The sequence below is a fragment of the Dermacentor albipictus genome, chromosome 10 (assembly GCF_038994185.2).
Source record: "Dermacentor albipictus isolate Rhodes 1998 colony chromosome 10, USDA_Dalb.pri_finalv2, whole genome shotgun sequence".
Classification (NCBI taxonomy): domain Eukaryota; kingdom Metazoa; phylum Arthropoda; class Arachnida; order Ixodida; family Ixodidae; genus Dermacentor; species Dermacentor albipictus.
Window position 1 is genome coordinate 29,303,628 of NC_091830.1, and position 16,550 is coordinate 29,320,177.

A 16,550-nucleotide genomic window follows, 5' to 3' on the forward strand; every position below is an offset into this window, starting at 1 on the left:
TGTTTTGCATCGGTGACTACCTCAAAACAATAGCCCCTGTGCCTAATCAGGAAGCATTGAAGGTAAAAAAATGCGTGTGGTGCGGCCACATTGTCTATGTAAAACTGCTTTCCCTGAAATCTCCCACCATGGCAACTGAATCGATATGTCGTGTTGCAGCTGAGTAAAGAGGTTCGACTCCCTGCCAACGTCGGCTCCGTCACTGCGTGGAGAAAATGCGTTCTATACGTGTGGTCTGGACTGACTGTTGTGTCTGTGGCTACTTCAAAGCAATAGCCCCTGTGCTTAATCAGTAAGCATTGAATGCAACAAAAATGCGTGTTGGTGTGGCCGCATTGTCTAAGTAAAACTGCATTCCCTGAAATCTCCCACCATGGCAACTGAATCGATATGTCGTGTTGCAGCTTAGTAGAGAGGTTCGACTCCCTCCCGACGTCGGCTCCGTCGCTACGTGGAGAAAATGTGGAAACCCATTGGCACGCCGACGTCTCACTACACCTGAGAGATCCAGATGCTGTTATAGTGTATTCTATCGTAATCGTGTTTTCGTCATTGAATCGCGATCATGCCGCCGTTGGTATGCCATTGTCGCCATTGCGCCTTCGTCAGCCGGATGCTATCGTGCATCCGTTGTCTTACCGCCGGTCGCGCCATCGTCGACATTCCAGCTTCTTCACCTGGCTGTCGTCGTGCCGTGATCGTTCCGCCATCATCTGAGTACAGTTTTGTCGTGTCATTGTCCCCGTCCCGTCGGCTGGCCCTTGTCGTTACATCACGGTCGCATTTTGATAATCGACGTCACATTGTCATCGTGCCGCAGTTCTTGAACCATATTTGTCGTCCCGTCAATATTGCTCATTCTTCGTCATTCCATTGTCATTGCGTCTGCGTCAAAGAGCCCTCGTTTTGCCCCCCCCCCCCCCCCCCCTCCCGCAAATGAGTGACCTTCATAAGCGAACCCGCCGTTGTTGCTTAGTGGCTATGGTATTGGGCCTCTGAACAAGAGGTCGCGGAATCGAATCCCGAACACGGCGGCCGCATTTCGATGGGGGCGAAAGGCGGAAACACCCGTGCACTTAGATTGAAGTGCACGTTAAAGGACCCCAGGTGGTCTAAATTTCTGGAGTCCCCCACTACGATGTGCCTCATAATCAGAAAGTGGCTCCGGCACGTAAAAACACTTATTTAATTTGTCTTTGGCCTTCACAAGCGTGTGCCATAGCAAAGTGTGGCGATATTCGAGTATGTGGCATATAAGGAATGTCTCAGAAATGCCACTTCACCTGTTAAATAAATGCCACTATAGGAATACTGTGTGTCTCTACACTGCTCTAATGATATTCGCATTGATGTAGGCCGTTCAAAATATCTGTTCTACCGTAATAATTTTCTTCCTCGCAAGACAACGCAAAATTTAATACTATCGGCATTGGTACCACACTGTTGAAACCGCGAGGCTTTTTAGTCAGCGTGGACTTACGCACACAGTAAGTTCAGTGCAACCGAGAATGCATCAGGGCTAGAGCAAAAAAAAAAATTCTACAATATTGCAAGGATTCCCTCTCTCCATAGATACTCCTCCGTGGCTCATTTCAGTTTTCTTGCCAGCTTCATTCGCGGTCGCTACAATCTGCCAAGTCACTGTAATTGCGACATGCTCACGCCATCGCCATGATGAACACCGTGTTATGGTCAGGAACGAGACCAGGTACCAAGACGCCAAAGAGAACTCCCTTCGTCCAGAACCTACTGAATCACTCACACAGTTACACAACAGTATTAAAATTTTATTCGGCATATTTGCAGCTGCAGATATGTAGCGACACACCTAAAACAGGGTGCCAGTCTCTCATCCGTCACAATGTTTTCAGTGTACGATTGATATGTCAAGTATTAAGTAATGTCATACTTTAGGTACCTCCATCAGGATATTTATCTTTTTGTGTTGTAGTATCTGGTACAACAGTGTCTAGAATAGTGCCTTGAATAGTCTCTTGTAAACTGAAAGTTAACGGTCTGCAAAAAGAAGTACCGCGTTTCTGTACACCGCTATACTCGAAGAACCGAGCATGTTGCTATTTTTATATCCTTACCACAAATTATAGCGCTCTCTCAAAGGTGGCATAGGGAAGCTAATGTTACGTTTTCAAGGCAGCAGTTTTCACGGCCTCCGTGTCGCATGCTGTCGGATGACGTCGATGGCGATATTGTGCAAGAATTCCTTGGCATTGTATCCCAATGCAAAGTCCAGGTGCGCAAACTTTTTCTCGGGGACCACGCGGTGGAGAATTACGCTCGATCCGAGTCTCGCCATTAAGTCAGCCACGTCGCGAGCATCGGCCACAAAGTCTCCTTCCGATGTGAATACAGCAATGGGGGTGGTGATAAGTTCCAGGGGGTAAGCCGGGGGCGCCACCTGCGAACGTCAACGCAAGGCACACATGACTACACTGAACCCGGCCATCTTTTTGTGGCTATCTAATAAACACATGGCCCATACCCCCTATAGAGCACAAGGGTTGAAAATTGAGCTCGCTGGCACATTTTTGCATTTATTCGGAGGAGCGCTAAATTACTGGACAAGATCAGAGTCGCATGGCTGACGCTTGGGTTGCTGGATGCGCCGGCCATTTGGTGTCGCAGTGAACGAATTTTGACCCTTTAATGACAAGATGTACAAATACCCAGAAAGAAATGTTTATTTCTATCTAAATATGCAAAACAAATCAAGAATAAACATCATCCATGAAAGGAAGAAGTATATTGAGGAATTTTTTTTCAGCGATAGGGGAAAATCCTAGTTGGGAATCTGCAAGTGGGCTTCACCCTGAGCCACCTACGACTTCGTTTTTCAATTTGCACAGACGGCTCTCATCATATGTCAACCATAGGTGGGCATTTCATTTGCAAATGCGTGGGATGGATAACCGGTAGACCATTAGAGCTTCATAATCAGTGCCAAGAGAAGAGAAGCGTAGTCGCGGACGGCAGAAAACAAGGAGGGGTGATGAAACTAGAAAATTTGCAGGCGCAAGCGGGAACCACTTGGCGCAGGACAGGGGTTATTTGAGATCGCACAGGAAGGCCTTCGCCCTTCAGTGGACAAAAAAAGAAGGCTGATGATGACATCACATATATGACACCACTGCAGCTGGATATGTTGAATCGGCCTGTCACCTCTTGTTCTTGTTCCCCAGTGAAATGGCGCATCCCACTCTGGGGGGTCGGCTATGAACCGGGCGGTGAAGGAACTGTTAGCATTTTTAAAATAAACTGAGTTGATGCGCTACTTTACAACATAAAAAATTATACTGCACAACACAAAAAAGGGAAAACAATACCACCCGCCGTGGTTGCTTAGTGGCTATGGTGTTGGGCTGCTAAGCATGAGGTCGCGGGATCGAATCCCGGCCACGGCGGCCGCATTCAGATGGGGGCAAAATGCGAAAACACCCGTGTACTTAGATTTAAATGCACGTTAAAGAACCCCAGGCGGTCGAAATTTCCGGAGTCCCCCACTACGGCGTGCCTTATAATCAGGAAGTGGTTTTGGCACGTAAAACCCCATAATTTAATTAATTTAAAACAATACCTTCGCTATCTTAATTACGTTTTCGTCTTCAATGCATTCTGTCGCAAGGTGTGAGACAATGCACTTAATAAGGTTAGAGAGCCGCTGCAATAAAAAGGATCCAGATAAAGTTTTATCAATTATACAATCTCGTTCCGATGGTTTCAAGTAGCTCTGGCATTTTCTTTCTGGTAACGTTGTGAAATTCCTTACATTTAGTTGCGATGGTGTTCCCAGCAATGCAAAATATTTACTTCATTTACGCTAATTCGATGCCGCGCACGATCCTACCTTTTCAAACACAATTCATTTTGACACTCCAGGCTGCGTAGTTGAGTCACGAGAGAAAAGGCAGCGTTTATGACAGCTCCTACAACCTGAAAACACTTGCGGATGGCATATATAATGTTTCAAGAAACGCGCACTCTTCACATTAAAAAGAAAGCCCCGAACTGATTCTACGTTGCTTACCTGGCCGTACCGCCGCTGATTTTCCGTTGTACCATGGTCGTACATGACAAAGTTTTGCGCCTTGTACATCTGAAAAAGTCGTTCGCAAGAAGTCACTGCGTCTTCAGAGAGTACTGAAACCGTAGGAAAGGTGTAAATGGGCTGGGGATCAAGCTGATTCCCACAAAGTAAACCTTAACACTTGAATTCTTAATCGACGACTTACTCGTAGTTAGCCTAAAATTATAAAGCGAGCTGTGACCTCGCGGGCCATGATTTTACCATTTGCTTCTTGCTGCGCCTGACATCGGGCCTTTGAATTATCAGGACGTACAACTCGCAAGGATGAAACCATTGGCACTTAAAACGAGTCCACTAGTTATTTACGCTTTCAGTAATTTAGTCCTCTGTTATCTGAAAGCGCCTTGGTGCGGGGCTAGAAACGCTAAGGAGGGCGGCGAATTAACTTTGTCACCTGAATTTACTACATGGGGACCTCAAGCTACGTTCACGACCAATTTTGCATTCCACCCCCTAAATCCCTGTCGGCAGGAAGATTAAACCCTCAACCTGCAGTTCAGCGGCGACCTGTCGTTGCCCCAGAGCCACGATCGCGAGTGCAGACATCTCAAAATCACTCAGCCCTTGCAAAGCACCAAAGACTATCACCACCTGAAAGGTGCACGCTAGCATGGTACTTTGAAGAGCTGCTCACTTTTGACTTCGATTGCTCAGGGAAGCCAGTAAACGTTTTGTATGATTCCTCTGAATAATCAAGATGCGTTATAATTTACAGTTGTTGTGCCTACATGCACTAGCATATTCTGCGTTTTATCACGGGTGCGCTGTACGGTGATAGCGCTTGGCCCGTGAGCAGTTTGCTTGAGGTCACGCGATACGCTGCGGGTGCAAGGGCGAGCACGCAAAAGCCGGGAAGCCTGGTTTCTTTAAACGCCTTGCCTTGCAGTGTTGGCGGTCACGTGGTGTGCTTAGTTTCGGAATCGTGGCACACTTGAAATGGTGAATTGAGCAGCAGCACGGAACTGTAGCTTTGGAACGTGCGCGCGTGGAACCCACGGTCTGTAATCGTCATCCTACAAAAGTCGTTACTACGACTGATCGTGGTCATCACGTGAAATCTGTTTGTGCCTTTCGGCGCTTGACAACGCCCGTGTTTCGCTAGAAGTGAATGTTTACGGCAGTTTATACTGACCATAAATTTAGCCGCCTCACTACGTGTAATATTCTAATTCCTCGCTATTGCTGTCAGTGGGTTTCCCTTTGGCAGAACTACGATATTTTATTGACACAACGTTAAATAGACTCTTCGAGAGCGCGTCTATAATACATCGTGGGAGGTATCTCAATTTCCGTAGCTGTCCTATTCGGAATACTTTTCGTATTAACAATGACGTAATCTATACCAGCCCATGTTCTCCTACTTAACCGTTGCCATGCATAGTGCGAGCATTTCGTATGCTACAGTTTGCCTTTTCTTCCATGAACAATGACAAAGAAATTGCACGAAAATATCAATCAACATGGACAAAGCACTACACCGAAGTCGTTGTGACGGAACTGCTCTTTTAAATTGTTCTTGATGATATAATTTTAAACAATATCCTGTTGACCGAGTTGGTTAGGACATATAGCTACTTGCAGAGCCTGTGAACATATGTTCTCTCTATTCTCTTTCTTGTCTCCTCCTCGGCGCTGGGAAATGCACCAATGATTACGACCTCACCAAGACTTTTGGTAGGGTTTCCGATGTAAAGACCAAGAATTTATCTGATGCTGCTCGCTAAAGGCGAAAAAAATGTGTTTCCACTATTGCAATAAGTTCTAGCACGGACTACGAAAACCATGCTTTCTAGAGTGTAAAGGCAGCTGCTGCGAATCTGCGACTATGGTGTTTTGCTGCTTCGAAAAGGTGGCGGGTTCGGTCGCCGGTGATATCGGCCGCATTCCAATATGGCGATATTGCGAAGATGTCGCATTGCTATGTGCATCATAGTACCTTAAATGGCAAAGAAATGAATTTGCCATGAATGTCAGGAAGGCCTTTCATGGAATATATAACAGTGTACTATAGCACATGCGAAGTTTTCCGTCTGGCAAGCGCAAAATGACAAGACTGTTCAGCCTAGGACTCGTTGCTGATGGCTCTGGAACTTCTAGTCGCACAGTACAGAGATATTTGCACCCTTTAGGGTGCTAGTTTGATCCATGCCTAACGCCTGTAAGCTGTAAATACTATTTACTGCACGGGACAGTGATCTGTATTTACACTGGAGAAGACACCGTTCAAAACTGTATTCTCGCCATGTGGTACACATCGAAGTATTTGACACGAGAGTTTAAGCGCAACTGCTAGTAAAGTTGTTTTGACGCAGTTTCGCGCCAGGTGTTGCAGCCATCGTCTCGTATGCTTGCAGAAAAAGTCGTCAACAATAAAAAAACTTCGTTTGTACTTCTCTACAGTTCGATCATACCCATTGAGAGTAAAGATGGTAGCCATGGGACAATTTTTTTTTTTTTACTGTGCACTCATGCAGTGCATTGACAAAGCTTCAACCGGCACTTGCAATCGGAGCGTCGACAAAAATGAAATTCTAACGCTACTTCGTTACCGCACTTTAAAAGACCCACAGAATCTCCTAAAAGCACTTCGTGCATCAGAAAGAGCATTGTGGGGAACTAGGCAGCTTACCTGGTGGTAGTGGCGCATGTTTTGTACAGTCGTACCCATAGGGAAATGGCCGACGTACACGGGAATACGCGTCTGAAATGGCAAGCGATTGATCAAGTTTACGTTGAAGTGTTGAGAAAAAAAATGGCACCATTGAGAATGAGATGCCTCCTACAAGTTTTTGAGCATGACAAGATCAGTGAAAGCTATCGCTAAACGTCGGCGCGCTTCCTATCACACTAAAGAATCGCTCAAGACCGCACATTCAAGCTCTCCAACAATGTAGCGTGTAACCAATACACGTAATAACAAACGTTTTGGTATAACACTTTAGCCAGTGCACAACGCCTTAGGACGGCGTGCCTCACAAGTAGAATTAGACTATTTATAGCGTTCTGCTATTATACAGCTCCAATAATAATGAATAAAAAATGGCTGGGTAGACACGACCCCATGTTAAATTCTTTGAACATGTTCAGTCACCGCAGTACGCACCACTCAAAGGCTGACTCTATACTCCCACAGGCAAAACAGACTTAAAGTAGTCAGAACGAGCACAGCTTTTTCAGCAGGATGACGCATGACAATGATCACACAGGCCCCTCACATCAAATCGCATGCAGACTTGCAGCGACGCGTCAGTCACCACCTTCGAAAAAAACAAACACTTCCGCGTACTTTTCTTACACCAATAATGCTGAATCGTATCGGTAAATCTTGTGTGTTTGCTAAGGTCCGCGAGACGAATTAAAGATGCTTACTGCCTGATGACTCGGACACACACAGCTTAATTCTTCACTGTATCAATATTTTGATTCTGCACTCTAGCACGCTACGTGACCACGCTGTGTTAAATCGTTAACATTCTCGGGATATCTACCATGGTCCTGCAGAAAGAGTTGCAAGCGCAGAAACCATGATACGTCGCGTAATGTTTTATGCGTCATGCAAATTAAGCTAAAACTGTTATTAGTGTTCACGAGAGGTGCGTTTCAATGCTTACCTTATTGAGCTGAAGTGGACTGCTTAAGAGCGTTAGGGTGAACACAGGGGAGCAAAGGCGGCCTGTGGCGGCTTCACAAATTTTTGAGAGAAACCGCTTCACACCGCCACTTACTCCAACATAAGCTCCCCTGCCCGAGGGGTCGAGGGCGAACTGCGAAAAAGAGCAACAGGCCGTCGGGTTAGGTTTAGTGTCCCAGTGCTTATCCGAATGTAACACATAACTGCTGTCTGCTACTGCTCATTTTAATACACTGCTCAAGTCGGAAGGCTTGCCTTCATGTCGGTATCGCAGTCCTGGCATGCACGGCATAGAAGAGTAATAGGTGATTGCACTGAATTATCAGTTCAGCAGATAACATTGATTGATTGATTGATTGATTGATTGATTGATTGATTGATTGATTGATTGATTGGTTGGTTGGTTGGTTGATTGATTGATTGATTGATTGATTGATTGATTGATTGATTGATTGATTGATTGATTGATTGATTGATTGATTGATTGATTGATTAGTAATAGGTGATTGCACTGAATTATCAGTTCAGCAGATAACATTTATTTATTTATTTATTTATTTATTTATTTATTTATTTATTTATTGCAAATTCAGGCAACTGAACCATAAGCTTCTGCATTTTCCACAACAAATTGATTAAAGCCACCGACAGGATTCGTGGCCCACACGACCAGCTGATTAAAAGTAATGAACCATTTACTCTTCAAGATTGCTCACTCAGAATTGGGTCTAAGGAGTCTAATGTAAGAACAAATAAAAGGTGTAGCATAACTGAGATAACGAGAGCAGGAAAGAAGAGGCAAGAGGCCAGCCAGCCAAGCGGTATGAAATCATTCGTAGGATTCCCGTCTCTTTCGCGAATTCGTAGAGCGCTCTCCTTTGCCACCCCCCTAGGATAGAAAATATAATTTCATTCATTCATTCATTCATTCATTCATTCATTCATTCATTCATTCATTCATTCATTCATTCTACCGTCAGGCTGAGCCTGTGGAAGAAAATGAAGTCTACCATACTGATAATCAGATGTAGTCAAAATGCTGAAGAACTTAAGCAGCGCTTATAGAAGTATAAATTAGCATTGTTGTAGAGAACAGGCAACGTTCGATGATTCAGCATATTTCTGACAAACAAGTAACTCATATCCCCAAAAGGACACTCACAAGCACAGGGGGAAGGAGGGGCATCGCCAGGGAAAAAGGTCGCCCCGAATGTGTGATGTTCGCCACGGGACCATACGCGATCACAAGGTCGACCTGGGCGTGAAACAAGAAATGCCCACATTCGCAGAGCGGACGTAGCAGAATGTTTTTTGATTGGTGAAAACTAACACAAACTTGCAGGTCAATAAAAGCAACCGACGGTCAGCGGAAACTTCTCAGCAGTTGAGCCGAGGCAAACTAGCCCGTAACCCAGCATGCGATCATCTTTTTTGTCAATCGAGGTTTCGTGGTCACTAATGCCACAAACGGTGAAAGAAACAGTACCGATGGAAAACAACCGCTTTTCCCGAACTTCATTGAAAACGTCCTCCCGTGAACGGAAAACAAACGTTTGGCGCTTGAACTAGGTTCTAAAACGTTTATCACAATAAAATTGATATTACTGTTAAAATTACTGTCATACCTATTACCCTAATATTTTTTCCGTGATATCTGTGTTATCTTTAACTCACTGTAATAATCATCGCTGCAAAAATTATTTTTTTTATAAAGCGCGGGACATTTTGTACTTATGTTACAAAGAAAATAAATGCTCGCAACCTTCTTGTATATTTAGTTTTGGGGCCGTTACTTCTCCATCTTCAGCTTCGTAGGGTCGATCTCATTAGTGAATTAGTAGCAGTTGCAAAATGAGTTACCATGCCTCTTAGGAGACACCAAGTGTTCTACAATGTAGAGGAAACTTGGCGTATCCTCTACTACCGAATAAAAAGCAAAAGGGGAGCTGCTGAAGCGTTGGTCCTACAATCCCGTCAATGGGAGCTACAGCCTATTTAAGCGTTGCTATCAAACTGGCATTCTCGAAAACACTTCACGCGAAACTGGGGCCAAAGAGTCTCTTGGGCGTGTTCCGACAGCCGGTCACCTTTTCGTTGTACTCAGGGCGCGTGGACAGGAATACCAGGGTTATGGCCACACCTTGGGACAGTGCCATTATCGTGAGCTTGGGAGCACCGGTGGCCTTGAGGACGTGGTCCACGCACGCCGCTACGTCGTAGCGCCCGATCTCGTCGAAGCTGCAATCGTGGGGAAACGTTTACCGCTGTTATCGAAACGTCCGACGGAAACAGAACCCGCAAAGAACCCAGTGGTTGCGCCTAATGGTGCGAAAAAGGATGCCGAGATAGGCTAATCACGTGCACATGTACATCACGCACGAGTACAATTTTTCTCGTATTTCTTTTTTTCGCTTGTTTCATTCAGCCATCGAGAATGCTTATTATTCGCTTCTTGGCATCTACATTTTCAGCAGTGTATGACGATTTCTAGAATAATTACTGTCAAAGCATCAGAGTCGCCATGGGAGTTCCCAAGCAAGGTTGAACAATCACTTAAACGTCCTGTAAATGTGCGTTTGCCTTTGCCATTTCCGGTTCCTGCGACCATCGTACGGTAGCCATTTAACTGGAAGGCTGGAGTTGGAGGCTTAGCTCGAACAGCTTTCGGCTGGCCATTTCTCCTTTCCACAGTAGCAGTAGCCCAACACCCCACTGCCTTCAAGCTCATGCAAGACGAATGAAACCCCGAATTCATGGTGCTATGATCCTAACAGGAAAGTATTAGCCAAGACCAAATTTTAATTGCAGTGGCTTCAAGAGCTATTCATTTTCATGCTTGAACACCATGCTTCCGTTCCTTAACACTGACAGAACCAGTACGTAAAGCGGATACTTGACAAGTATCTGTTGCTGGTCTTCACGCCTTTTTTCTAGCGTTATTCGTATACCGGCTTACCTCCAACGCCAGTACTTGCCGTCACCCTGAGACAGCTTCGTGTGGTTAGAGTACGGCTTAGCTTCCCTCGAATTCATGGACCACACGTCAAAGCCGCTGTCCGCTAGCAGGAAACCTGCCGAAAAGAAAAAGTGAGAAATGGTGACATTTTCGGTTGTGCTATTTTTTTGTAATGTTGCCGAACGTGTTGGTGCCATTAGCGGCGGTGACTAGAGCAAGTCTAAAGTCATAGTTGGAATAAAAATGCAAAGTACACTGAAAAACACTATATAGACGCGAGAAGGCGCGAGCATTTGCGAAGTACCGCGAAACAGTAAACGAAGATATAGAGAAAACTATAAAGAGAGACATACAGATTTTCATAAATAGCAAGTATACAGGGAGGAGTACAGGAAATCGTCAAAAAAAAGAGGTTGACAGCTTCGTAGACGCGACTGCTGATACGAACACCAAAGTACATAAGGAAGAACAACATTAGTCTGTTTTTGCGGCAGTCGCGAAATACAGACAATTGTAACAATAGGCTTTATTCTTGATACACTTCGCACGACAAGAGAAAGAGGAGCCTGTGTCTAGAAGCAGCCACATTTTTTACTTCTTCTTGGCCGTCTGTCAAAAGACATCGGTTTCTTTGATTCTGGGCTGCATGTTAAAATGTCGCAGTTTGCGCCAGAATGAACCCACTGATATTAGCACTAAAAAAAGATGCGGTTCTGTATTCATCTGAACGGGTCTATAATATCGCAATCGTATAACGGAGGTTGACGGTTGCTCGAAGATACGCGGTAAATGATACCTACTCCGAAACCACGACACCGACACCGCGTCTTCACGTTTTGACCTCTCAATTCTGAACCTTCGAGCTACCGGCAGAAATGTACATCGCAAGAAGAAAAATACAGCTGAATCTACCCAGAACGCGAATTAGAGGCAGACATGAAAATTTATAGAATTTGTGGCACAGTGGCACAAGAGAGTAATTTGTATCACTACAAATTACTCTCTTTGCAGTTACTTACGCTTTGTCCTCTTTGGAAAACAAGACTAGCCACCACTCCCGCTCATGAAAAATACGATGGCAGATACGTTGGCTCAAGTATTTTCCTTGCGATCACCCTAGCCCTCGAAGCTCCAACACGCGCCTAATGCTTCGTAAGATGAGGAGCTGCTGACACATCATAATGGTGAGAGTGAGGTTAGTGGCTTAGGTATAGATCGCTGGTCTCGGGGTACAGGTGTATAGCGGGTTTGAATCTCACACTACAGCAGTACAGGCGAACTCCTGTACGCAATGTCATACCTGATGGCCGGCGTTTGCGAATGCGAATCGAATACGTGTGATTCAGTGTTGCGGCTCCGCCACCCTCTGCCGAGCATTGCGACATTAAACGACCGAAGGCCGAGGTTGTCAAAATCAACGTTTTCCAATCACGTAACTACAGCGGCGTCGAATGGTTGCGTTCGGCCACTCGGTGAGCCCAAACTTTGTCGCAGCAGGAGAATGAGTGAGTGCGGTATAGCCTAGGGGGTGCTGGCAAAGAGGTGCCTTCGACAGAATATCAGTGGAACTTCTCTCGTGGTTCCATCTCAGACTACATCGTTCTACTGTGAGCTTCCTTAACCCCCATTCAACGCCCAACAGTTAGAAGTTTTGCTTTCCAACATCGACACTAGGGTCAGGAGAGTGCGTTGGTTGACATGAGGCCCCAGACTGGGGTCTCCACCCACGACCAAGTCCTTCCAGTGGGTGGCGCCCCGGGGCTAGTTTGTGCATAAATTAGGATCTTTTTTTGCTCGCGCTGTGGTCTCCACATCTCTAAGAAAATTCTTTCTTGGTGGCACCCGGAACAACGAAGCGCAAGTGCGTCATGCTGTTCTCTATGAGCCACCGCTGCGTTAACATTTTTCATTGGTCACAGAGAGTAAACCACCTGTCCACTGCATGGCTGGCTTCTTGAGCTGGTACCGTTTATATTCCCGAGGTAAAGGTAGCATTTTGCTACATTTTACAACTGTGTTTAAAGAAATCGACGTCTGCCTTTCTCAGCTGGAAGAAGTTCCCTGTGCACGGTTATGACAAATTTTTCGTATACGCAAACGTGCGGCGTCATGCTTCTATTAGAGGCTCGCTTCTTTGTAATCTCTGCATTGGGACACACATCCTACATTTGTTTGAACAATCAAACACATTGTTTCAGCACTTGCCAGGGCTTTGCGAAGGGTAATTCAGGAACCACATGTCCGAAGCGCAGGTGAAGGAGGGCACCAAAAGGACAGGGTAGCGAGGCGTCCTCTGGCCGCCTGCGGCGGAAGGGCTACCCTCGCGACCGTGAGGGACGTGGTCCACCTCGAGCACGTACCCGTCATCCGTGGTCGCATAGCTGAGCTCACAGGGGTAGCCGTGGTACTTGATGAGCTCGCACTGCGTGCAGGCATTTTCCTCGTCACATACAAGATTGATCACTCGATGCTTTCTTTATGTCCTTGAAAGTGAACTGTGATGAATTTATGCCTTTCACAGAATAAGGCACTGATTTTGGAAGTATGGAAAGAGAGCTACAAGCATTCGAAAGCGATAGCCTCAGACTGTTTCTCTGGAGATGACAGTAGTAATGTGCCTTTGAGCACACAAAAATCTCTGTTGCAGAAAATTTCAAGCTCCTGCAGTAATTTTTTAATTGCACGTACAATACACACGAGCTTTTCTTCGAATATCACCTGTCCCCCTTACCCCGAACACGCCATCGCATTTTAAAACGGAGTCAGTTGGTCTAAAAATATTACTTCTGGCCTTCTTGAACATTCCGAAAGCAACAAATAAACGTAAACTCGAAACTGTAAACATCGAAAGGCGTCATTCCAAATGGTCCAGCAGGGCAATTTCTTCCTGTGTGCATTCATTAGTGCATGCTTGACAACTCTAGCAGGCAGTATTCAACAATTCAAATTGTGAGCGATGCACGTCATCATTTGCCATTCAAACTATATTGTTCTTTAGGATAACCAGTACGAACGTTTAGCTTACGGGAGTCAGATGGGCTTGCAGTGTCAGTTCATCTTCTGCTTTTCTAAGAGTACTTGCAGTCAGTGTGAAAAAGATAAGCAAACGGATGGCGACAGTGTTGAAGGTACCCATATCCGCTGCTTACAGCTCGCGCAACGAGGTACCAGAGAGTGACCCACACAGGCACTGCTTAGTCGCTGTTGTAGTCGCCTCTGTGGCGCTTCTTATCATCCGACCCCTTTTATCTGGCATCCACTCGCCTCTTTTAGTGCATTATTGATCCGTGGCAGCGATAGAAACTCACATTCTACCGTAACGAGGCTAGGTGCCGACGCGACCGTATCGTTCGTATTTCGCGATATCATATTAAAGCACAAAAAAGAATAGCGTTTTACATTTTATCTGTGCTCTCCGCTGTATCTGTGAGTGCCTCTAAACAATAGCCCCCGTGCTTAATCAAGAAGCGTTTAATGGAAGAAGAATGCGTGTGGTGTGACTACATTGTCTAGGTAAAACTATATTTCCTGGAAAGCTCCTACAGCAGCAGTTGAGTCGATACGTCGCGTTGCAGCTGAGTGCGATGTTAAGAGGTTCAATTCCCTGCCACGTCAGCTTCGTCAATATGTGAAGGAAATGTGGCAACGTATTGTACGCCGACGTCTCGCTAAACCTGAGCGATCTAAGGCCTGTAAAAATTTATCTGCGCCTCCCTCGTCTACCGCCCTCGTAATTCCTGTCTTTTATTAAAGCCTGCGTTTGCCGGAAGCCTGCAAAATTTGACGTTGCAATCACATTTCGTCATGCAGACGAGGGTTGGTATAGTGTGAAAAACATAATTGAGGTCCTTCAGGCCACGCTAGATTCCTAGCCCGACGCAAGCCGCTCCCACGTCGGGACGAAACTGCCGAAGAATAATGGGTTGTTCTCGACCAGCCGGTTCTATGACAAGGTGCGGCAAGGTGTGCACTTTGGCAGTGGTCGCGTGCATTATCGTCGAACAAGATCTGTCGACAATCTCTAGACATTTTGAAAGACCCCAAAAACAAAGAATTTTCGGTCAAATTTGAGTGGATGCCTTGACATGCTGGTCCTTGCAGAAATAAAATTTGGAGTACGCTTAAGCTTGGCCTTTAAGAGTGGAATGCGATAGCATTGAAAGATCCCTTACTTCTCCTCACGCTTCATGGCAAAAGCAGCGTATCTAACTGTAATGTTTACCGGGAAACGATGGCTGCAAACGCTGTGCACGAACCCAGGCTTTGTGGTAGAAACGTGGCCTCTTGCGTGGGCGGCGATGGGGTGGAGACGAGCGCCAGCTGGAGGTATTGCAAGGAACCGTGTGCGCCACTCCGTGGCCCCCGAGACACCCGCGCGCCGGCGCGCGCAAATGGCGGACGCAGCGGCCGGTCTGTGAATTGTAGAAACGCTGGAAAATCGGTTTCTTTGAGATTTCGCAAAACAGAATTATGTTTTCTCGTGTAGTCAAATTACAATCCGAGAGCTATCACTTCCGTAGGTTGAGTGTAAAAGTCGCAGTTTGCGATTTTTCTATGTATTTTAGCTTGAAAAGTTCAATGATTTCATTCGGTTCCTCGCTTTACATGGAGGGCCTGGGTATGCGTAGTTCCACAATCGTTTTGTCGAAACGACGTCCGACGCCGACACCGGATTTTCTGCGACGTGGGCTGTCGCGTTAGGGAAGCTGATTATATCGCACGTTCAGCGCTAGGAGGCTCCGCAGAAGTGAAACGGCCTCAAAATTCTCAACTAGCCAGGAAGGCCAGTCAATGTCGTTTTCGATAACATTAGATGCCGCAGCATGTACCCTGCGTGATCAAGACTCTAACACGCTCTGAGGTCGCGCTTCTTTTTGGAATGTGAACGGATTCAGCGTACACGTAAGGTCGTTCCCTAAACACAGTGAACACGCCCTTTCCTCGTTTTGCAGACCCCGCGCGACATGGGCAACGCGAAACACTTTATATCGTCCTGCTGGCATTACACTGCGGAGCGAAACGTTATTTGATGCCATGAGAGGAGAAGAGGATTTCCACAGGATTGCGTCCTAGGTCTGGCGTTTGCGAAGAGAAGAGAATGATTCGAAGAGAAGTATAGTATACTGCCCCTTCTTGTGTCTCTTCGAGGCAGTGGACTCTCAGTCATCTTGTGCTGAAATGTATAAAGAGAAAGAGGCAAAAGAGGTGCTGCATTTGCCGACCTCGTCTGCCAGGCTACAGCTGCCTGTAACGTCACCGCCACCCCTGCGTGAAAGACGTGACATGAAGAGCTAGGACACTAGACACACATGAAGCGCAGGCTCTCCGTAGAATATCCGAAGCATTCCAAATGCAATATCGATGAAAGGGCAAGTTTGTTAGTCCGTCATCCGTTGCAGTCGGTAACAAGGAAATCGAACTTCCAAAAAGACTCCCTCTTGTAAATTCTGTGTCTCTCCCAAAGCAGACTTAAACCACATCATGTGAGGGTGCCCTAAGCACCCCCTTCCCCCTTTCCTCAAGCAATTAATATCTAGTGAGGAGCAGTGGGAGGCTGCCTTGCGCAGCTCCAGGCCCGATCTTCAGGAAGCCATCCTGGAGTGGGCTGAGAGGATAAAGGAGGCCTACTTCAAGTAGTTCCTCCCCCGCCCTCTATTCCATTGCCCCCTTCCCTTTAAAGAGGGATAAATAAAGTTTTTCATCATCATCATTCAGGCACATAGAACTTGGTGCAAATAGGAAACTCCTTGTGACTCCGTGAATCTTGCTTACTCTCGCTAATGTGTGTTTTTTTTGTGTGTGTGACTGTCAGTGACCATTAGATGGTATACCCTTTCTTGTGCGCTTTTTGTCTAAGTTCT

General features: G+C 46.0%; 2 protein-coding genes across 3 annotated transcripts in view; one reads left to right on the plus strand and one right to left on the minus strand.

The window, feature by feature from the left end:
- LOC139050738 (extracellular globin-E1-like) overlaps positions 1-16,550 on the plus strand; it is an 82,822-nt gene that overhangs the window by 41,609 nt on the left and 24,663 nt on the right. The gene's annotated exons all lie outside the window — the stretch shown is intronic.
- On the minus strand, positions 1,767-13,890 carry LOC139050548 (lipase member N-like). The gene is made up of 9 exons (XM_070527066.1): positions 13,715-13,890; positions 12,895-13,111; positions 10,690-10,804; positions 9,821-9,971; positions 8,896-8,988; positions 7,714-7,866; positions 6,732-6,803; positions 4,043-4,111; positions 1,767-2,416 (listed from the first exon to the last, which is right to left on the minus strand). Exons 1-9 carry the CDS (start codon positions 13,823-13,825, stop codon positions 2,162-2,164), a joined length of 1,236 nt encoding a protein of 411 aa, XP_070383167.1. The 5' UTR covers positions 13,826-13,890; the 3' UTR covers positions 1,767-2,161.

Bases quoted from the DNA above. Each gene is read 5' to 3' on its own strand.
- LOC139050548 (XM_070527066.1), bottom strand. From the start codon at position 13,825: ATGGGTACCTTCAACACTGTCGCCATCCGTTTGCTTATCTTTTTCACA. The intron at 10,805-12,894 runs GCAAGTGCTGAA...TCTTTTCGGCAG, and splicing joins TTACCCTTCGCAAAGCCCTG to GTTTCCTGCTAGCGGACAGC. The intron at 2,417-4,042 runs GTAAGCAACGTA...TGACGTTCGCAG, and splicing joins ATCAGCGGCGGTACGGCCAG to GTGGCGCCCCCGGCTTACCC.